Below are 23638 nucleotides of genomic sequence, written 5' to 3'. Positions count from 1 at the left end.
AGATATGGTTTAATTATTTCTTCTGTTGTTTCGAATATTTTCTTTCGTAATGGATGATTGATATACTTTAATCCAATGTTTTTTTCTTTTTTATTCGCGAAGTATTTTCCTGTGACTCCGTCAAAACTTTTTTCTAATAATAACATTATTGCTGTTTCAGCTCCTTGTTTTGGTTTTTTTATGAATGGCCTGAAAAATATGTTTGCAAGCGAATCAATAATAGGATTGTCCATGGATATAATACCAGTCGATACAATTCCAGGATCGGCTGCATTAAATGTAATTTTTTGTTCTTTATAGCGTTCAGCCATTTCGAATGTGTTCAAGAGTAATGCATATTTACTATTACTATAAACTGAAAGTCGATGAAAAGTTCCTTTTTTCCCTTGCGTAAAGAGCTCAGGAAGTTGTAGGTTGGCCCAAGTGTAAGTAAGTGAAACCATATTAACAACTCTTGATCCAGATGACATTATAGGAATGAGATTCCGAGTGAGAAGATGTGGTCCAACACAATTTATACATACAGTCTTTTCGAGGCCATTTTCCAAAATTATTCTTTTCCCGTTCATTGTCCCAGCATTGTTCATCAAAAGTTTAATATTATCGGTTTTATTTCGTATATTTCGCGAAAAATCATTAACTGATTGAAAGGAAGATAAATCAAGTGGGAGGATGTCAATGGACTTATTTGCTGATTTATTAATAATATATTGTCTTTTGGCTTCAGCAGCTTTAGGTTGAAGACAACCCATTATTACGTGATACCCTGCCTTTGCAACAGCAAGAGTTATTTCTGAACCAATTCCACCATCTGCTCCAGTGATGATAGCGGTCATTATTTTTAAAACGGTCTTTCGAAAATTGTTTTTTTTTTTCATATGAAATAACACCACAATCAATGTTTAAAATTCACTAACTGAATCACTTAATTAATGTTCCTGAATCGTGCACTCCATCACTGTAATTAGAATTAATAAATTTCAATTTTCAAAATTCATTACTTTTGCTTTCCTAATCAGATTTTTCATGTATGGCGATTGTTTTTTTCAGTCATATTATAGAAAATGATCTCGACTATTCAAATTTAAAAATTCATCATACTCAAATAAAATATGTGGCACGTCTTTGTATTCATATGTTAATGGAAAATATAAGATATTATGTAAGTAATTACTGTGATAATTGACTAAAGATAAAATCAAGATGATAGAAACGTTTTAATTTATCGGTCATTCATTTTGAATTCATAGAAGTTCGAAATTTGAATGCAAATACACAAGCTTTTCAATTGCTGTAAACACCACACCAAACTAAAATATTTTTCCATAGAGATAATAAATGATGATTGTTTAGATAAAAATTATAAATGCTTTTATATATTGTTAAAATAATTCGCAAAAGTAAGAGAATATTTAAATTTTTCTTATGAAAATAATCAAAAAAAGGAAACTAACGTTTTCACAACGCTGCATGGCAAATGACATCAGTATGATTCAAAAATAAGAATAGAAATTTGAATACTTTATGCCATTGAAATGATTCGTCAGCTGACAGTCAAATGTCAAATAGCACAAAGCAATTTCTCTCCATGGGGAACATCAGACAAAAAATAATATCAATCGATTCGCTATCAGACACGAAAAAGGCGAGGCTTGCAATGTGCACTGCTCAACCGCAATTTTATGTTTCAATAGAAGGATGGTCAATCAACAAATCAACAAATGTCGTATATTATACATGCGAAGTTGGAATCGAGCTTGATGAAGAAGTTCTAGTTTTTACCTCACTGCAAAGATATTCTGATTTGTATAAATTGGATAAATCGCTAAAAACTAAGATGAAGCCAAGCTTTCCAAAGAAGAAATTTTTCAAAAATACAGAAGTAGAGTTCGTCCGTCAAAGGTTCGTTGAACTTCAAAAATATATGATGGAAATATCAAGATTACCAAATCTAATGGAAGATTCCACTTTTAAGACTCTTTTCCATTCGCAAGAAATGCATAATGCTTGGAAGAGTGCATGTGAAAGACAAAGCTTAGCCGCACCTCTTTCTTTCTAGTTTGCTCAAGATTGAAACATTGGCTATTTTTTCTGTAAAATGATTGTTTTTATTATTCTTTGTTTTGCTTATATTTTCTGCTTAGTTTGCATCTATCTTTGTTGTTAATATGGAATTTATGGATCAATAAAAGCATTTGTGCAATTCCGGACAGGCCGATTAAATTCGATTGAAACTTCCGATGAAAAAGAATTAATCATTGAATATTTCATAGATGTAAAGTAGTTATTCTTGGGTAACTGCCTCAAAAATCTCTATCGTATGCTATAGCATTTAATTTATATTGTAGCGAAGATAAATTAATATAAATTTTTATAAGTCGCCTCAAGGATACCCATATGCGTTCATGTGGACACATCACATAATGAATAATGCTTGGCACAATAGAAAAATTGAATGTTAATAGATTCATATTAAAATATAAAAAGATATGCTTAAGCCAAAAAAATTATACCTGTTTTGAATGTTTTAATGGACAACAATTTTAATAACATTTGTGCAAGATTGCAAATATTTGGTTCTGCTCCACCAGAAAAATAAATGCATTTAAGGTTAGTGCATGAAGCAAAAGCATTTGATTTCAAATATTCACATAACATTAATGTTTCTAAACTTGCACATTTTGAAAATGTATGATATAAATAAAAGAAATATAACATTGATTTCATTATATGAATTTATCTATTTGTTTTCAAATTTTCTTTACTTAACAACTTACTTCAATCTGTATGACTCTTTTTATCTGTTTTATTGGAATTTGTATTATTTTTCTTTCTTTGGAAATGGAGATCAATGAGACGACCGCCAAGATTGCCAACTAAAAATGAAAATAAACAGATACAAGTAAACACAGGTGGTACAACAAAGAAAAAGATGAGAAAAATATTGTTTTCATCAAAATAATTATCTGAAAACCCAAGCAATTTCCATCTTTTAGAAATAAAGTTTCCTATTTTCTCCGAAGACAATGCTTCCATCATGCAAAATATGAAAAATATTGCACGATATGTTTTGTTATTTCTGTGAATCATGGCAAATAGAAAAATAGTCAAATGATATATTAATAGAGCAATTATAGGTAAATCTATAAAATTTACCTTTTTAATAACATCAAGTACGTTCACTTCTATTGTGTTTAAATTTTGAAAATCATCTTGAAATTCGATGTCCATTTGATGACAAAATTTGTTTCTCTCAAAATTTATGACATCGAATAATCAAAAATTTGAAAAAGTTTTATCCGCTGCTAGCGGCTGGAAATTTTATAAGTAAATCATAACAACCAGCTCACCTCAAGTTTTATTTATTTATTTATATTTATTTATTTATATTTATTTATTTATTTATTTATTTATTTATTTATTTATTTATTTATTTATTTATTTATTTATTTATTTATTTATTTATTTATTTATTTATTTATTTATTTATTTATTTATTTATTTATTTATTTATTTATTTATTTATTTATTTATTTATTTATTTATTTATTTATTTATTTATTTATTTATTTATTTATTTATTTATTTATTTATTTATTTATTTATTTATTTATTTATTTATTTATTTATTTATTTATTTATTTATTTATTTATTTATTTATTTATTTATTTATTTATTTATTTATTTATTTATTTATTTATTTATTTATTTATTTATTTATTTATTTATTTATTTATTTATTTATTTATTTATTTATTTATTTATTTATTTATTTATTTATTTATTTATTTATTTATTTATTTATTTATTTATTTATTTATTTATTTATTTATTTATTTATTTATTTATTTATTTATTTATTTATTTATTTATTTATTTATTTATTTATTTATTTATTTATTTATTTATTTATTTATTTATTTATTTATTTATTTATTTATTTATTTATTTATTTTATTAATTACAAAGTTTTTTTTTTCTTTTTTTTCCAAATTTTTCTTATTTAATTTTTTTTTTCAGATGCTTAATGGAATGACATTTTTACTTCATAAATTTAATATTCATTGAATCAATTATATCGTGGATTTGAAATTTTTGATTTACTTTTTCTACAAATATCTATAGTTATCATATATAAATAAATAATTATTAAGAATTAATACTTATTATAATTATTAATATGGAAATAAAATGTGCTCATCAATACTATTTTTAGTTTCTCAAAATGATTTTTAATTACAAAGTTTTCTTTTTTCCTTTCTTTTTCATTTATCTTTTCTTCTCCCTTCTCCATTTTTAATTTTTCCCTCTTTTTTTAGTGATTGTTTCTTTCTAATTTTTTATTTTAGAATAATAAAGGAAACAAAATGTTGTAATATTAAATACTTTTTATATTAGGGTATTACTTTACTATAAATATCAGTATTTATAAAAAAAAAATAAATTTTATAATACAAATATATACTCTATATTTTATATGAATATCTGATAACAAAATACATTTATGAATATATAATTCGTTTTGAAATGTGATTTTCTTCAATGGGTCTATTTGAAACATAAATTGATATATTAATTTTGTTGAAGACTTGGTACAATTGTCACTTTTCTTGTACATTGAGAAAATTACAAAATTAATTTTTTTCCGAAAAAAAATTTATCAAATATATATTACTAAATATGTTCTCTATGAATAATGTTATATTGAAATGCTGATCTACATGCTATTCATCGCAGTCTAATATGTTAAACGAAGAAAATTTTTTGTAACTGATGAAAATGATTTTTCATAAAATAGTTATAATACTCGTGATTTTTATATTCATTTTCACATGTATTATGAATTTGTAAGCGATGAAATAGGTCAAAATTCAGTTTTATTTCTTATTAAAATTTATTCATTGGATAACGGATATTTGAATTAAGAATATCTTATGATGTTTTAATGGATTGAAGATTTTGAATAAACTATAAAACATTAATAAAAATAAATATTGTAATTACAATAAAGAATCATAAATAAATTACAACCAAACGGCGTTTGAGACCTCGTCAAAAAACAAATTCCATAAATGGTTTTGACATATATTTTCTATACGAGCCAATATTCATCAATAAAATAATCAATAAAATTCAATTCTTATATATTTATTTAGTTTAACCAACAAATATATGAAATATTTTGATTTTTATCAAGAATTAGATTCACTGCCTGAAAAAGTTGACCGGTTTTGTCAATTTTTGAGTTATTTCCTTTGAAATTGATTTTGGCCAAAAAATTCTGTCGGTTATCAATAATATAAACCATACAAAAATTAACTTTTGAACAATTTCTGCGGTTTAATTCAATTAACACACTCATAATTTTTTATCATGTACCAACTCCACTTAAGAGTTATCGAAGCTACTGACATCCCAAGAATGGATGTTAACGCTACCGATGCATACTGCATCATCACACTCGGCGGGCAAACAAGAAGAACCCGAGTTATCAAGAATTCAATGCATCCAAGATGGAACGAAGACTTCCATTTCGATACAAACGGTAACGAATCACTTCGCATTAACATGAAAGATGAGGACCTTATCAAGGATGACCCAATGTCATATCTTGATATCCACTTAGGCTCATTCGTTAAAGGTCAAGTTATCGACCAATGGTACGATATGATCCCACACCGCCGTGTTAAGAAGGGTGGCCGTATCCACTTGGTTATCCATGTTGCTCCACGTGGTGCACAACCATTTGCTAATACAATGATGCAACCAACAATGCCAATGATGCAGCCAACAATGCCAATGATGCAACCAGCAATGCCAATGAGACCAATGCAACCCATGATGCCAATGCAACCGACAATGCCAATGAGACCAATGCAACCACCTTATCCACAACCAGCCTACCCACAACCAGCTTATCCACAACCTGGTTATCCAATGCAACCAGGATATCCTCAACCAGCCTATCCACAACCTGGTTATCCTCAACCAGCTTACCCAGGCTACTACCGTCCATACTAAGGCGCATTCTTAAACAAGTTCATCAATTTTTTTTGTAAACTTGTTTTTGATTTTATTTTGAGGCACCTCAAAGTAACGTATTGAAATTCATTTGAATAGTTTATTCAAAAACTGCCAAAAATAACATTTTTTAATAAATTTTGTTTTTTCTCATTTTATGATGAAGAAAAAGATAAAAAATAATTGCAAAATTAAAGTTTGGTTTAAACCAAAATCTTTAAAAATTCTTCAGCACACTTACGTGCCCTCTTATTCAGTGTAACTTTCATATCGGAAATTTCCTTATCGACGTCCTGAAGGAAAGTGATGATAAAATCAATCAGCTTGGACAAAATCATTTGTTCGGTGTGAATGTTGGTTACCAAAAATGAAATATCATATCCTTCAATTGGCTTACGACGAAGGATACGGAATTGATCTGCACGTTGACAAAGGAAACGCATGAACATTTTGACCAAAAGAGTGTCTACATCATCAAGCTGCTTCACCTTAACTGAAATACGAACACTATTGATTGAAGTCTCAATAAAGACTGCCTCAATTTCTGATCTTGCAATCATGATTGGATGACCAATAACTTCGCGAGAAGATTTAGTTTGTGTTTCTATTTCTGGTTTGTTATGACGTTCAACATCTTGTGATGCGAAGTTCCGTAAGCAGAGGGCAGACTGGAGTGAACGGCGGATAGCATTTAAGTATGGCTGAAGGGGGCTTTGTGCCATTGGACAAATGACAGAAACAAATCAAACCCCCACAATTTCATTCAAAAACAAAAAGTGACTGTAAAGGGCGCCCCAGAAAACGTTTAACCAATTTATTCTTCATTTAGAACAATTTTCGCTTTTGTAAATGCGTTGCATTTCATTTAAACTCTACAAGCCAATGAATTTAGTAACGAAATACTGAAAAAAATTCAAAACGATCGTTTACAAAATTTTAGGAACCTTTAATCAGTTTGCTTGATTTTTTGGAACATCTTTGCAAAGTTTTCATTTTCGCGTTTTCTTGCTTCTTTTTCAGCTTCGAGGAGTCTTTTCTTTAAATTCTTAAATGCAGGATTATTATTAGAAATTCTAAGCGCTCGCTCAATAATTGTTCTTGCTTTATCAAGAATGCCCATTGCAAGAAGTGATTCAGCCTTTCTCATAAGCGACTTAAGATCATCTTTATGAACACTTAAAACTTCATCAGCAAATTTGCAACACATATTCCAATTTCCAACTTTGCTGTATGTTAAGGATAGATTTCTTTGGGTTCTAACTTTTGCTTCAATCGCTTTATCCTCCGTGAAATCTTCAATGAGCTCCAGAGCTTTAGTATAAACAACAATCGCACCAGCAAAATCTTCAGCGTGAAAACATTTTGCGCCCTCATCATTAAGTTGAGAGTTCTTTTCAATTGCTTCATCAAGTGAAAGGTTACCATCAATGATTGACACTAATGTGGCCTCTATAGTTAAAATAGTATCAGGTTTAATACCAAAATTCTCTGGTTTTCCATTGTAAATTGCGGAGAATTCTCCTTCGAATTTTGCAGTTTCTCCTAATTTCATTGTTTTCACACCAATGCTCCACAGGCCTATGTTGCTTTGACCAACAGTGAATTTATATGGTGAGCCTGGTTGTGTTTTTTCAATCTCTTTTCCTGAATCTTTGATGATAACTTTATATGAAACTTTTACTTTTTGCCCATCTTGTGGTGCATCACCGTTTCCTTCTTGTAAAATTTCTTTTTGAATTTTTCCGTCGTCTGTGATTGGAATCATGATTTGTTTTGTTTGACCATTTAACATTTCAATTATGGCCATTTACGCACTTTTCGTAAGCATTTCAAAAAGTCGAGCCGATCAGATACAAATGCTTTTTCCAGTTGTCAAATGGAAAATCTAATAATATTCAATAAATGAAAATGAAAACAGAAAATATATTTATTCATTATTTCCAAATTTATTAGGAATGCTTCAAAAACATACACATTTTTTAGAAATAATCATTGAAGGTAAGTTCATAAAAACAAAATTAAAAAAGCTTTAAATCTTAAAATTTATTGTTTAATGTAATTTTAATGTAACAGCTACATCACCTTTTCCTAGTACCTTTAATAAATCATTTTTCGTCACGTTATTTATTTTTCCAATTCTTGTAAAATCCCAAGAATTATGATCATAATAAATTACAAAAGTAGTTCCCAAGTACAAAATCAAATCACCAGGGCCAGTTGAATATTGTTCATCATTTGTGGGGAGTTCAGTTGCAATAGGTCCCATTTTTTCCATGTGCATATAATCATATATTTCAATTGTTAATGGTCCTTGTTTTGATAATTCTATCAAAGGTGCAGTTGAATTATTAACTAATTGTGCATTAAAAGTATGATTACCAACAATGAGATCTAATGTTTGAGATAACATTACAACAAATGAAAACAAGATTTGATGACTACGATAAAATTTGAATCAGTTAACCGTCAATGTCAAATGAATTTTTCAAATATTTTACACTGAATTCTATCGAAACCGCTTGATTTTTTTTGAATTGATTTCGATCGTGATTACATCATGCAGTTATTTAATTCGAAGAAAGTCCTTCATTTGAATCTTTTGTGGATTTTTAATTACATTAATATGTAAAAGTAGGTTTGTACAATATATGCGCATTTGGAAAACGGAAGTTATACACCTTAAAAAAAAAAAAATGGAACACGGTCCTTACATAAATATTTACACAGTTTTTTTGAGTTCTTCGAGCTTTTCCCTTGTTGCTTGAACTCGCTTTTTTAGATTTTGCATTAATTGGATTTCTTCTTCTATTGTAAACACTTTACCAGAAACTTTTTCTTCAAGTTCTTCATTTAGTTCCTTTATTTTACTCTCAGCAGCGTCAAGCGCGTTGCTTATTTCTGTGATATTTCTTTCTGTTTTTTCGTTTCCTTGCTTTTTTGATGATTTCGAAATTAAATTTTCGGCTTTTTTCTCAAGTTCGAGGTATTCTCTTCTTTTAGAGCTTAGAAGGCTCTCTGCTCTGTCGTACCTTGAAATCATTTCCTCTTTGGCTTTGGATGCATTGAGAAGATAATTGCGATTTCTTCTTTCCAGCTTTAATCGCTGTTGGACAACTTTATTTGATGACAAAAGTGGAAATTCGCGGTCTTGAACAAATTTGTAAAATTCTTTTGTTAATTTTTGGCTTTGACTTGGTGGTGAAAATCCAAATAAAATTACTGGGTACTGAATAGATTGAAGGTCATTTGTAACACAAAATGTAGCAGAGCATTCAATAAATCCTTTGAGCAAAAGATTCACTGAAATTTGATCTTTTGGAATCTTGAGTTTATCTTTGAGCAAATAGGAATTGCTTCCATATGAAACTATAACAGGCAATTGGAAGTCATCAAAATAAGATAAATAAAGTTGAATAACATCGACAATAGAAAAAGATATCATAGATTTGTTGAAATAAACAAAAATTCTACCATCAGAAACACTTTGCAATACTATTTCTCTCATTGTTTCGCTAACATTTTCAAATGTGATTTCTTCCTCATCATTGTATGTTTGAATTGTTTTCATTTTTACTCCAAGAGCTTGATTACATACCGCTTTTTGAAAGTATTCCGATCAAATTACTCTGAAATTCCATGTAGCCCACCAAACCAAGATCTAAGCAATATCTACATGGACTGATAAAATGTAAAATTTGGATTGTGGTGAATCATAATTTCACAGTGTTTGCATGTATTTTTCTGTAATTATTGTGTAGCAAACTATTAAATATGCATAACAATAACTATTAATTATGCACTTAATATGAGTAATAATAAAAGAATAAAAGAAACTTTATTTAATATCCATAATAATTTAGATACATTCAGAGAAAACAAGCATATTAAAAATATTGGAAAATTTCAAGCTTGAAAAATTTGATAATTAATTGACAGTTTCCTTTTGGTTCGCCTGATTTAATAACATCAAAACAACCAAAAAATCAAAATGACCACAATACATTGCATGGATTCAATATGGTTATAAAGTTAAATTATAAATTTAAAGCAAATAAAAATAGCATGCTATCATCCAAACCAATTAAAAAAATGGTTCAATTAGTTGATGTGATAATTTGAGTTTCCTTACATTCATTAAAAAAAGTTCTCACTGCAGAAATAATCAATTTTTTATTCAAAAACATATGCTTTCCAAGAAATTTAAGGTAAGTTCATTTAATGAGCACAATGAAATATAAATTATATAAATAAATTATGAAGGGAAATTGCTACCATTTCTTCAATATTAATTTAGTTGAAATAATTTACGATTTGTATTTTGAAAAATAAATGTTGATTTTTTTTCTGAAAATGATATTGGATTTCTTAGTGTTTTATTTAAAAATATTTATTTCATAATTCATCTAAAACTGTATATAAATGTGATAATAATAATAATAATAATAACTAAAATTCATAATTTGGTGAAATTTTAAACCGGTTCAAATAATTCGACATTACGATAGATTGAAAATTGACATGAATTTTTGTAAACTTGTTAAAATTGACAATGAGATTAATGTCGAAATAGTTTCCAAAATTTCTCTCATGTTCTTGTTTATTTATTTATATATTTCATGCAACTTTTTAGTTCTCTAAGGAGGTAATCATCTTGTCTTCTTCTTAATGAGGTAAACCATCTGTTTTTACACTGTAAATGATCTCTTTCATCAAAATACTTTGAAATTATTTTCCAATGGTGACCATGAGAACGCACTAATTTATATAAGAGATCATCTTCTTCTTGTGTCCATAGTTTCCTTGTTCTTGTTTTACTCATAGCTTTAAGTTCACCTGTCATATCTAAAAATCGGGAAATTATTACAGTGATGGAGTGCACGATTCAGGAACATTAATTAAGTGATTCAGTTAGTGAATTTTAAACATTGATTGTGGTGTTATTTCATATGAAAAAAAAAAACAATTTTCGAAAGACCGTTTTAAAAATAATGACCGCTATCATCACTGGAGCAGATGGTGGAATTGGTTCAGAAATAACTCTTGCTGTTGCAAAGGCAGGGTATCACGTAATAATGGGTTGTCTTCAACCTAAAGCTGCTGAAGCCAAAAGACAATATATTATTAATAAATCAGCAAATAAGTCCATTGACATCCTCCCACTTGATTTATCTTCCTTTCAATCAGTTAATGATTTTTTTTTTTTTTTACGAAATAAAACCGATAATATTAAACTTTTGATGAACAATGCTGGGACAATGAACGGGAAAAGAATAATTTTGGAAAATGGCCTCGAAAAGACTGTATGTATAAATTGTGTTGGACCACATCTTCTCACTCGGAATCTCATTCCTATAATGTCATCTGGATCAAGAGTTGTTAATATGGTTTCACTTACTTACACTTGGGCCAACCTACAACTTCCTGATAACCCATCCATTTCCAAACACAGTTCTAAACGTTCACGAAATCTCAAACAAAGTTTGTTAATTAGGTCCGACGATAAATTATCCCAAACTTTTTTGATGACATCTATCAACTCGTTTTTGGTTTGTGGGTTCGCCTCGGTAACAGCTCTTTTCATGATAGCCCATAGTAGTTCTATCGGATTGAGATCTCAATCCGGAGAATTGGCGGGCCAATCCGCAATTACATCCATAAATCTTTCCAACCAATCCATTGTTGCAGCAGAAGTATGCGAGCGTGCTCCGTCCTGCATGAATAACCATCCATATTCACCATATTTTTTGTTCATTTCTTCGATAAATCCAGACTCAAGAATATTCAAAATATAAGTATCAGAATCCACAGAACCATCAATAATTACCAAATAGCTCTTAATATCAACAGAAATAACACCAAAAATCATTACAGAAACAAGAAATTTCGTTTCATTAATTACTGAGTTTTTTGTAAAATCACATTTTCTAATCCAAACCCATCCGTTATCATTCCCAAGGACAAACCTGGATTCATCTGAAAAGGCAATTTTGTCAAGATAAAAATCTTCATTCAACATTCTTTGGCAAAATTTTTTACGATTATGTATTTGCTCTTCTGTCATTTTCTGTTGATGTTTTGGTGGTGTAAAATGAAAATTCATATCATTTCTGAGTTTTAAAATATATTGTGGTGTTACTAATATACCAAAATTATTTTTAACATCTTCTGACAGCACTCTTGAAAGCTGTGCTGCATCTAGTAATGTATTAATCTCAATAAATTTTATAATATCTTCTGTAATTTTTGGTTTAGCACCTCTTTTTACTGGTGATGGTATTTTACCAGTTTCATTGTATTCATTTATTACTCTTCCTACCCTATGGCTACCCACATGTAGGATTTGAGTTATTTGGTGCGTACAACCATTTTGATATAGATCAACAATGGATTTTTCGACCATTTTTTTTAATAAACGGTATTAATTCAAAATATAACATATATCATATTTAATTATCATTTTAATTTTTTTACAAAATAAAAATTGAATTTATTTAGTATATTTTCGATTAAATCCTTAAAAAATAATATATATAATAATACTTATATTCATGTAATATATGTAATTTCCTTAATTATCATTTGAGGTATCATTAAAAGAATGAGAATTACATTTGAATTAATCGATATTTTTGATGTAAACATAAATGCATCAAGATGAATCACTCATGAAATTATTTTAAAATACAACAATTTTCGGCGATCAATCACGTCTGACGTATTCCAAAGCTTACACAACGCATTCAACACGATTAGCCGAACAATTTTTGTTCATTCAATTTTGAATAAAATCAATTCAAAAAATTGAAAGATAAGCCATTGAAAATTAACCGTTCACAGAAACAATCACTTCATTTTTTCATAATGAAAGTTGCTGTTATTGGTGCTACAGGCTTCATTGGTGCGAAGATATTCGAAGAGGCTGTTCCAAGAGGCTATGATACAATAGCTATTAGCAGGAATCCACCAAAAGAATTACCAAAAGGAAAATGCGCACATGTATCAGTAGATATTTTTAATTTACAAGAACTCGAAAATGCATTAAAAGGAGCAGAAATTATTATTCATGCTTATTGTCCACCAAAAGATTCGACATTTGAAAAAATGGAAGAACTTCAAGTTAATGCAACAAAGAATATAATCGAAGCAGCTAAAAAAGTCGGAGCACGTCGTCTTCTTGCTGTTGGTGGTGCAGGTACACTCATAACTAATGGTGCTCGAAATATGGATTCACCAGGATTCCCACCAGCTTACATGCCATTGGCTAATGCGACTGCTAAACTGCTTACACTTGTTTTGGAGCAAAAGGATGTTCCAGGAACAGTGTTATGCCCATCAATGGAAATTTATCCAGGTGAAAAACAAGGTAAGTTTAGGTTAAGTGATGATGAAACAATATTCAACGAAAAAGGTGAAAGCAAAATATCAAATTCTGATTATGCTGTTGCAATGATCGATGAAATAGCCGATGGTAATTACATTGGAAAACGTTTCACAGTTGGTTACTAAACAACTAACTCATTATTTTTTATATTCTTATCTAATATATATAATAATATAACAATAATAATTTGTAACATGATACAGCAATATAAATTTCATTTAAAAAAAGCCCTTAAAAAACACAAATTATAAATTTATTAATAAAAACATATTTAAACAACGAACATTTTATATTCGGTTAATTCCAATTTCTTCGCCAAATGAGGGAAATCATATACCAAAGTATCAATTAGTAATTAAATATATCTTAATGTTTCTTCAAATTCTTCTCCATATGTCGAAAGTTACCTTGACATATACAAAGAAATAATCAATCCTGATTTTGGTGTCATTTATGAAGGTTCAGAAAAATCATTTCAAAGTAAAAAAGCTGAATCACTTCGACGTATAGTAGTTTCCATCATTCTTTACAAAGTTACAGGTGACGAACTCAATAAGATATTTCTTATCATTAACTCATTTACAAGTACATATCACTTTTTCCTACATCTCCTGGCCGACAAATGTCAAATGTCTGAAGAAGACCGTGCGAAACTGATGAAAGGTCATGAATTCAACCAAATCCATGTGATCAGGAGCTGGATCAATTTCCGTGGTTTATTCAGCCAGAGAACGTTAAAGGCGATTGATGAGTTCCGCCGGAAAATCATCTCGGAAAGGCAGTCGGACTCAATTGTTGCACTTGCCAAGGCACTTCTTGATGCTATCCCAACAATCAAGTCGGGGTCGATACTAAAAACTATAGGAAAACCGACAGTTCAACCAATAATTGATAATCAACAAATTTTATTCAAGCTATCCCTTACAATCCTAGAGCCTAATCCTACAGACGTTGCACGTCAAGTAACGCTTGTGTTTCATGATGCTTATAAGAAAATTCATTCTCGAGAATTTGTTGTTGCACTTGGATCGAGCTATTTCACAAAAGACTTCTGCTCTTTCTGAGTTTTTCGAGATTGGCCGTAAGTTCCAGCTACAAATTCTTGAAGCGATTGTTTGTGCTACTGACAAATCAAAAGCGATTTCTCAAGTTCTTACTCTTTGTTCGGATCTTAACACACTTGGCAACTACGATGCTCTTTCGTGGATAACTAAGATCTTAGAACGCGAAGAACTTCGGAATTATCTTGTCAAATCTGATCCTAATTCATTTGAAAAGATCCTTCAAGCTTCAGCTTGATATTTGTGCGGAGTCAATGCTAACAATAAGGACGAATATGCCACTACCCTCCTAAGCAGGTTTGGCAAGCGAGAACCAACATTACCTAACAAGCAAACCGAGGTACAGCCCAGCATCCCTATCATACATCAACGGTTTAATAAACCTCAAAAAAAGGCGACCGTTTGCAAAAATCAAATCGAAAATGAGATTATTAGCTTTGCTTATAATCTTTTTTAATTATTTATTTATTCAAATTTTTTATAAATAGCTTTCATATATGTATTTTTTCTTTTAATTATTGAAAATAACTTCAAGTACGATTGTACTTCGGGGATACTTGTTTATTAAAAATGTCCTTATGCTAAAATGTACGTTCTTTTTTGTTTTATTATTATAATTATTATTCTTTCAACATATATGTGAATTCAAACATATTATAATGTTTTATTTATGATTCATAAATCTTTTATTCTTTTTCTTTTTCAGCATATGATATTTATAAAATTTTTAATTAATTGCATTCACTAGAATTCTCTTTTTTATCTAACAAATTTAATTACAGCAAAATGACATATAAATTATTTTTTTGCTACTAAAATTGACAAGGTTTGTCTGTAGCAAAAAACGATTCCCTAAGTATTTTTAGTATTAATTCCTTCTTGTTCAAGAAGTAATTTAACTATTTCTGTATGACCATTTACAGATGCATAAATAAGTGCTGTTTCAAATAATTTAAATAATTTCCAAAAATTATTTTGAAATATAAAATTATTAAAATAAATTTTAAATAAAACAAATAAATATCTTTAGCATTAATATCAATTCCTTCTTGTTCAAGAAGTAATTTAACTATTTCTGTATGACCATTTACAGATGCATTCATAAGTGATGTATTAAATAATTTAAATAATTTCCAAATATTATTTTGAAATATAAAATTATTAAAATAAATTTTAAATAAAACAAATAAATATCTTTAGCATTAATATCAATTCCTTCTTGTTCAAGAAGTAATTTAACTATTTCTGTATGACCATTTGATGATGCATTCATAAGTGATGTATTAAATAATTTAAATAATTTCCAAATAATATTTTGAAATAGAAAATTATTATAATAAATTTTAAATAAAACAAATAAATATCTTTTGCATTAATATCAATTCCTTCTTGTTCAAGAAGTAATTTAACTATTTCTGTAGGACCATCTCTAGATGCTTTCATAAGTGCTGTTTTATATAATTTAAATAATTTCCAAATATTATTTTGAAATAAGAAATTATTAAAATAAATTTTAAATAAAACAAATAAATATCTTTAGCATTAATATCAATTCCTTCTTGTTCAAGAAGTAATTTAACTATTTCTGTATGACCATCTCTAGATGCATACATAAGTGCTGTATAAAATAATTTAAATAATTTCCATATATTATTTTGAAATATCAAATTATTAAAATAATCATTAAATAAAACAAATAAATATCTTTTGCATTAATATCAATTCCTTCTTGTTCAAGAAGTAATTTAACTATTTCTGTATGACCATTTGAAGATGCCCATATAAGTGCTGTTCTAAATAATTTAAATAATTACCAAATATTATTTTGAAATATTGAATTATTATAATAAATTTTATCTTTAGCATTAATATCAATTCCTTCTTGTTCAAGAAGTAATTTAACTATTTCTGTATATCCATTTACAGATGCATTCATAAGTGATGTATTAAATAATTTAAATAATTTCCAAATATTATTTTGAAAGATAAAATTATTAAAATAAATTTTAAATAAAACAAATAAATATCTTTAGCATTAATATCAATTCCTTCTTGTTCAAGAAGTAATTTAACTATTTCTGTATGACCATTTGATGATGCATTCATAAGTGATGTATTAAATAATTTAAATAATTTCCAAATATTATTTTGAAAGATAAAATTATTAAAATAAATTTTAAATAAAACAAATAAATATCTTTAGCATTAATATCAATTCCTTCTTGTTTTAAAACGTATTCAACAAGTTCAATATTTCCTGACCCAGATGAAAATACCAATATATCATGAGGAATTGAATGCTCTTTAAGAAAATATTCAACTAAAAAAATATTTCCAATCATTGCTGTTCCATTAATAATATCATCAATAATTTTCATTCCTTCTTTAAGTAAAAATGAAAATATTTCGTAGTTATGATATAAAATACAAAGTTTTCCTAATTCTTCTAAATTATTAATTTCTTTTAATTTGTTTTCATAAAGATAATGAAAAATATCATTTCTATGAAATTCAATTGCTGCTTCATATGCATCTTCAAATGATGAATGATTTTGTTCACATAAATGAATGATTTCTTCATTTCCACCTGCAACTGCATATATACCTGTATCTTCTACATTTGCACCATTCATAAATAAATATTTAAAACATTTAACAGAAGAAAAAAATGCTGCATAATCAATTAATGAAACATTCCAATTGTTAATAAATGAACATCTTTCATAAAGTGATGGTTCAATGTATTGATTAAAATCAAAATTTGTTTGTGATGATATTTCTTGAAGTTTTTCTATTTCATCATTTCGAATTATTTTCGCAATGTCATTTGGATTATGTCCTTCGATAATTAATTTCTTATGTAATTCCCAATCATTCTTTGAAAGTTCTTCATAATTCGGTAAAGCACTTACAAAATCATGTTCCCTTAAATGAATTGATAATTTATCTTTAGACATATAATGTGCAAAATAAGCACACTGATTGTTTTTTACAATATTTTGTTCAAGAAAATTATGTTCAATCATAACTTCAAGAAGATAAGATGATTCACCTGTATTTTTATTATTAAGAAATTGCCCAAATATATCAAATATATTAGATTTGATTTTATTATTCTCTTCAAATGTTCTTATTTCTTTTATAATATTTAAAAATAAATCCAATTTATTATTTTTAATCACAAAGGAATAATATATAATTTGAATAATCATGAAATCATAAGATAAAGGATGGATTTCATCAAATTTGCTGATTATTAAACCTAAAGATCTAGAGAAATTTTCTTCATTCAAACTAAAAATTGCTTGATTTATCGGTAGAAGTGTTTCCCAGTCGCAAAGTTTCGTCATCATGTGGAAAATATTAATAACTGATATAATTCAAATTTGAATTAAAATTTGAGAGTATAAACCAGTGAAAAAGTTGAAATTTTAATAATGCATATGTATTGACTCTCGATTTCTAAAATTCTTATATAACGATCATCCTACAATCTTGATATCATGAATATATAAATTTTATATATACAGTTGCATCTTTAATTAATCTTTCTTCAAATATAAGAATAATATTATGATTATCACGAGATAAATTTATTCTTTCATTCCAAAAAGTGACAAAATCGACTTTTGCATAGTTTATATCGAACGATAATGGCACCGATAAGTGCTGATAGACGCTGATTAGAATGATGGTAAATATTATCAAATTTTTACCCTTTATTCAAAAACACAAACTGATGTTTATCCAAATCTTTTCATTACAAACCATGATTGCTATGATAGAAGCAATCCTTCATATTGTAAACGTTATAAGATCGCGAGTTGGTTCAAGCTAAAATGAATAAATTCACTTCGTAAGTATACATGAATTCATATATAATGAAGAAGATCCATTTGGAGATGATTTTAAAGAAGATAAATACATAGAACTAATGTAATTTATATAAAGTATAATAAATTATTGTATATATGTTCTATGGGATTTTGTTGTCTTTTTAGATTGTTTTGGGTACAAAAATTTACGTCTGAAGCTGTTTCAAAAATTTCTTCTTTGGGGTTAGGTTTTGAAGTTTGCAACATAGGAAGAATTTTGGATTAATATTTGAAAGTTGGGATTTATTTCATAAAATTCTTCAGTGAAATTTGTGTTTTTCAAGTTTCATTGAAGTGTTGATAGTGAATGTGTGCTTTTCCAAGTGCTAGTCCAATTATTCGATTTTTTTTCTTCCTTATCGAATTCAGTTTTGTTAGTTCTGTCTTAGGAAATATATGATGTGTTAATCATTATTTCACGATGAAGATTTTGTTGTTACAAATTCATGATAATTTATTTTAATTGATGACATGTGCTTTCTTGATTCATTCTCTTTTTAAATCGATTTAAAAAAATAATATAATTTAAATAATGATCAAAACACAACAACATTTATTAATACGCGTAATAGCTTATCATGTTTGATGCGAGTCGTTTCCTTCCGAACAACGATTGTGAAAATTTCTTTGTGATGGAGTAAATCGAAGTTGTGAAAACAACTTTTGGGAGCCGACTTATGTAAAAATTAACAAAATTTGTGACTGACCTTCTCTCGTAAGACTGTATTAAAGGATAAGAAAGAGCGCTGTCAAAAAGGGTACCAATTCCTTGAATAAGTACATTTCGAGCAAAAGTACCGCCAAGTTGATTTGATGGTGGAAGATATGCATTAGAAAAACCAAGGACAGCATTTCCTCCAAGTCGGGATAGAAAGTCATACTTACGATTATTATTAAGATCAACTTTGAAGTCTTTCCCGTTGAATTCTTTTTTGAAATACCAATACTCCAGTGGATACAAAATAACATCATTTAGGATTGATGTTGCTAATCCAACTTTAACTCCCCACTTAAGATGTTCCAAAGGTGTATTTAATGTTGGCCGAAACACTGTTCTTGAAACTTCATCAACAAGTTCAAAAGTTGATGTAAGAACACCAGTCTCTATGGATTTATAGCAGAAAGAACTTAAATCAAGAGAGAATTGCTGAGTAACATATATATAAAGTGTCATTGCTGAACCATACATTGTTCCTGTTGCAAAATTCCTACAAAACTGTTTTATTGTTTCCTTTATTTTTTCTTTTTCTGCATGTGAAATCTTAATCTTCATTACAAAACGGTTTTGACACAATTGGGGCACCCCAATCATCCACCTCACATCATCTCAAGACAATTCTTCATTTTTATATAAAATTATATCCACACAAAATATTTATTAGAATAACACAAACACAACAACTCTGTATATGTTGAAATTAGAATTCGTTTGGACGTTCCACATGGATACCAAGATCGAATATAACAGACAAATCCTTTTGACTTAACTCATATACTTCAACATATGATACTGCAATTACGGAGCATACTTCTGGTATTCTTCTTATTACAGATGTTTCTCCAAACACCGAATTATTCTCTGAAGTGAACCTCTGTATAAAATCTCCTCCTGCACTGAGCATATCGACTGTTCCTTCAGTTAAGAAGTATATGTTTTTGTTAATTCGACCAGCTTTCGCAAGAAAATCGCCGGGCATCAAAATTTTCGGTTTCAATGCCATTGCAACTTTTTCAATTGTTTCATCGCTTGCGTTTTCTAAAAACTGAAGACGACTGTAAATTGAATAGTTTACAACTGTCATGATCTTCTTTTGTAAGCCAAAAGGAATGATTTCTTTCATGGAAGAATGAAATAATGCACGTTCGTATTGGGTATCAAACTCAAATTGATAGTAATTCAAAAGTTGCTCTTTGCCAAATTCGGAAATATCCATTGAAACTAGAGAGTTAACAGCATTCTTATATTGACTAATACGAAGATTACGTGAAGGAGATGCAATTAATGCAACCATTTTGGAGACAATATAGTTAAAATAAAAAACACCAATTATTTCAACAAAAAGAACATAAAAAATTTCCGGAAATGTCTTGGCAGTTGCATCTCCATACCCAACAGCAAGTACAGTTGTGTTGATGAAGTAGAATGAATGCGTATAAAGTTTGAAGAATGAGGCATCAAAGAGATTAGCGACATCAATCCAATTTCCTTCTATGCCTTTGTAATGTTCAATTTTCCCAATAAGAATAAAGATGCAAGTAAAGAGATGTTCAAGTGATAATAACATAATAAATTGAAGAAAAGTCTTAGAAATAGCGTTGATATACACAAGGTGGTTCTGTATTGTTTTATATGCTTCAGCAAATCGGATAATGCGAATAATTTTGAGGCAAATCAAAATATGAAATACCAATAAATTATTCAAGAGATAACCGATTAAATAAAATGGAATAGGGTAAACCCAACTCATTATTTTTTTCCATCGTGGTGTGTGCTCTTTTAAAGAATCTTTATCAAGAAGAACGATTCCGTCCTTAATAAAGCCTGTACGTTGAGAAATAAAATTATCAACAAGAAAAGCTAAATCAAAGGCAAGCGCTGCTATAATAAAAGAAAGAGGGAGTGTTTGATAAAATACCCATTGAAAAGGAATTTCCCATATAGAAATCAAAGAAATAAATAGCATTAAATATTCCCATATTTTACGAGGAACACTGTACAAGTAAAAACCATAGCTTTTTGGTTCTGTTTCTGTAATATCTTCATCAATTTCCATATTTGTGTGAGGATTTTTGTCCAACCAGGGAAACGGTTTTTTCAGGTTAATTTAAAAGCAACCGCTATCTAGCTGACTTAACATCAGCGGTTTATCACAAATGAAAAAAATCATCTTTTAGGTCTTTTAGGACAGCCCACACACTAAAAAATAAGTCTTTTCAGATGTCCATATGAACTTAATTATGAATATGTAATTTACTAATTTTTTTGTGAGAATCAATTTTTACTTTAATTAATGTAGCTCTGTAAAAAAAAATTTATTTATAATCAAAAACACTGCCATCAGGAGTTATTGTTAAATGTTTTGAAAAGAATTTCTGTTTTAATAAATATTTTGACTATCAAGTTGAACCAGAAGCTGATGATGTTTTAGCATTTTTGATCGGTTTTGATTGAAATCGTGTTCAAAAAGTCGAATTTCACATCATCCTTATTAACATCAGTTTGTAATTGGAAAAATAATTTTATTCGAAACATAATTCAATGTCAACATATTTAATTCAAATTCGCCCAAAATAAAAACAATATTTACACCATAACTTTTTATTAGATCACAATCTATCTTCCTTCGGGGTTCGTTAAGACCTCTCTCAAATGCTTTGGATGGAATTTAGACGTTGGGTTCATTCTATTATATGCCATGAAGCCCAAAAGGATGGCAGTTATCATTAGCACAAGTGCAGTCACCAAGAACACTGCGAGAACTCCTTTACCATTCGTTCCAAAAGAACCGGTTTCAGATATGATGAAATATTTCCTACCATCGAAAACGCCTTTATAGTTGTTGTGTATGAACATGGAATAGTTCCCAGCCTTCATTGATTCGGCTTTTGCATATAATTTTCGGAATGGTGAAAATGCTGATACTCTCATCCATGATATGAAATGTTCATTTGTTTGTGTGCCTGGGAATAAGTCATCATCTTCCAGCCAATGCGTTGATACATTGTATCGCATGTCAGGTTCCTGAAATCCGATATCTCGATCGACTTCTAATGTAATCTTTTTTTCTACAAAATCATTGGTTTCAATAATATAAAATGTGTCATTAAAAACAAGGTATGGAAGAACACCGCATGGAATATAGAGGTTATATATGTTCTTTGTATCATTAACAAACTTTCGGAAAGTGCAAGACTCAACATCATCTATCGAAACATATTGACCCATGAGCATACGGGTTTCGAAGCTAGTAGCAATTTCTTTACGTGCTTGTTTGAAATTTGTTAACTTATAATATAGACCAAGTGGTTGGTTAATATCCTTTGGAATTGTAAAGTTAACAATACATGTATCACTACCATTGCATACATCATCATAGCGAACTTCAATATTCGTGTTATAATAAGTTGTATATCCAACCACGCAAAATAAGCAAAAGTAAAGAATTGACAACAAGAAAAATATACTGGACGTACAAGCTGGTGTTGACCTTAGTCGACACATTTTGAGTTCTTGCTGAATGATAGGAAGATTTGCAAATCCTTCAACCTTCATTTGAATTGACCGTTTAATTCGTCAAAAACATCGAAAAACGTTAAAAATGAATAGAAAATTTTCTGAAGTCAATAGAAGTTTTAAGTCAAATTAAACTGACAGAAAAAAATGAATGTTTTTAAAACGACTTAAAAAAAATTAATTCATAATGACAGAAAAGGAAAGTTATAAAGCGTTAATTAAATTAGTCTTTACACATCGAAGACTATCACTTAATACACTTATTGGGGCCCCAGATAATGAAGAAACAGAGTTAATGAATCAAATACCAAATATTGAAACTGATAAATTAATGAAATCATTTGATAATGATATTAACATAGACATCAAAAAAATTTTAAATGATGTTGGTTATAATTATCAATTCAATCCTGAAGTTGTTCGTAAATTTATACAGTCTCAAAAAGTTACTGATTTACAATTAAACATTATTGGTTACCAATTAATTTCACTCCTTTTTGTTAAGGATGAACAAATTTCTCCTGAATATTTTCTTTTATTTATGGAATATCTTAATCATGCATTACTTTCAAATAGTTATTTTCCAACGATAAATTTATATTTTATGTGTTTACTATATCAAGCCATACGAAACGAAGCATTCCAATGGGATGAAAAGACAATTGCAAGTGTTATAACAATGTTTACCATGAATCGAACATTAAAATTTAATTTCAAAAATTTATTAATTTTTTTCTTAAACATAGTATTTGATCCCAAGCTTTCATCTGAATGTCATAAAGAAGGCTTAAAACTGATTAAAACTCTTTATGATAATCGTTATGAGATAATTTTAGGATCGGAATATATTACCATCATAGGCATCATAGAGTCCATGTTTAATGATTTAGATATAAATGCGTTAAAAGCATTTGCTTCAATTGTTAATTATTCTGCAGCTATAAACAAAGACCGATCAGATTTTTCTGAAAATTTCAAAAGTATATCGAACTCACTTTTTGATAAGATCAAGGACTTTTTCAAAGACAGGCCGATCACGATTTCAGATCCCATCCAACTTAATAA

The 23638-nt window shown here is 28.5% G+C and overlaps 9 protein-coding genes across 9 annotated transcripts; 3 read left to right on the top strand and 6 right to left on the bottom strand.

Annotated features, from left to right (window-relative positions):
• Nucleotides 1-5374: 5374 nt before the first annotated feature.
• On the top strand, nt 5375-6022 carry GO595_009670 (C2 domain containing protein; the record flags this gene model as incomplete). Its single annotated transcript, XM_067923381.1, has 1 exon — nt 5375-6022. The coding sequence occupies one exon, from the start codon at nt 5375-5377 to the stop codon at nt 6020-6022; it is 648 nt and encodes a 215-aa protein (XP_067770198.1).
• A 203-nt stretch (nt 6023-6225) lies between these two features.
• Nucleotides 6226-6744, bottom strand: GO595_009669 (Actin-related protein 2/3 complex subunit 4; the record flags this gene model as incomplete). Its single annotated transcript, XM_067923380.1, has 1 exon — nt 6226-6744. One exon carries the CDS (start codon nt 6742-6744, stop codon nt 6226-6228), a length of 519 nt encoding a protein of 172 aa, XP_067770197.1.
• A 224-nt stretch (nt 6745-6968) lies between these two features.
• Nucleotides 6969-7814, bottom strand: GO595_009668 (peptidyl-prolyl cis-trans isomerase, FKBP-type family protein; the record flags this gene model as incomplete). The annotated part of the gene is made up of 1 exon (XM_067923379.1): nt 6969-7814. The coding sequence occupies one exon, from the start codon at nt 7812-7814 to the stop codon at nt 6969-6971; it is 846 nt and encodes a 281-aa protein (XP_067770196.1).
• Nucleotides 7815-8741: 927 nt separating this feature from the next.
• On the bottom strand, nt 8742-9464 carry GO595_009667 (uncharacterized protein; the record flags this gene model as incomplete). Its single annotated transcript, XM_067923377.1, has 1 exon — nt 8742-9464. The coding sequence occupies one exon, from the start codon at nt 9462-9464 to the stop codon at nt 8742-8744; it is 723 nt and encodes a 240-aa protein (XP_067770195.1).
• Nucleotides 9465-12883: 3419 nt separating this feature from the next.
• Nucleotides 12884-13528, top strand: GO595_009666 (NAD(P)-dependent oxidoreductase; the record flags this gene model as incomplete). The annotated part of the gene is made up of 1 exon (XM_067923376.1): nt 12884-13528. One exon carries the CDS (start codon nt 12884-12886, stop codon nt 13526-13528), a length of 645 nt encoding a protein of 214 aa, XP_067770194.1.
• A 504-nt stretch (nt 13529-14032) lies between these two features.
• On the top strand, nt 14033-14467 carry GO595_009665 (RasGEF domain containing protein; the record flags this gene model as incomplete). Its single annotated transcript, XM_067923375.1, has 1 exon — nt 14033-14467. One exon carries the CDS (start codon nt 14033-14035, stop codon nt 14465-14467), a length of 435 nt encoding a protein of 144 aa, XP_067770193.1.
• A 4428-nt stretch (nt 14468-18895) lies between these two features.
• GO595_009664 (uncharacterized protein) lies at nt 18896-19612 on the bottom strand (the record flags this gene model as incomplete). Its single annotated transcript, XM_067923374.1, has 1 exon — nt 18896-19612. One exon carries the CDS (start codon nt 19610-19612, stop codon nt 18896-18898), a length of 717 nt encoding a protein of 238 aa, XP_067770192.1.
• A 145-nt stretch (nt 19613-19757) lies between these two features.
• On the bottom strand, nt 19758-20624 carry GO595_009663 (cation channel family protein; the record flags this gene model as incomplete). The annotated part of the gene is made up of 1 exon (XM_067923373.1): nt 19758-20624. One exon carries the CDS (start codon nt 20622-20624, stop codon nt 19758-19760), a length of 867 nt encoding a protein of 288 aa, XP_067770191.1.
• Nucleotides 20625-21673: 1049 nt separating this feature from the next.
• On the bottom strand, nt 21674-22612 carry GO595_009662 (cell cycle control protein; the record flags this gene model as incomplete). Its single annotated transcript, XM_067923372.1, has 1 exon — nt 21674-22612. One exon carries the CDS (start codon nt 22610-22612, stop codon nt 21674-21676), a length of 939 nt encoding a protein of 312 aa, XP_067770190.1.
• Nucleotides 22613-23638: the final 1026 nt, after the last annotated feature.

The sequence above is a fragment of the Histomonas meleagridis genome (genome assembly GCF_020186115.1).
Source record: "Histomonas meleagridis strain 2922-C6/04-10x chromosome Unknown contig_92, whole genome shotgun sequence".
Lineage (NCBI taxonomy): Eukaryota > Parabasalia > Tritrichomonadida > Dientamoebidae > Histomonas > Histomonas meleagridis.
The sequence above is the reverse complement of the archived record's forward strand: the minus strand, read 5'-3'. Positions and strand labels throughout refer to the sequence as shown.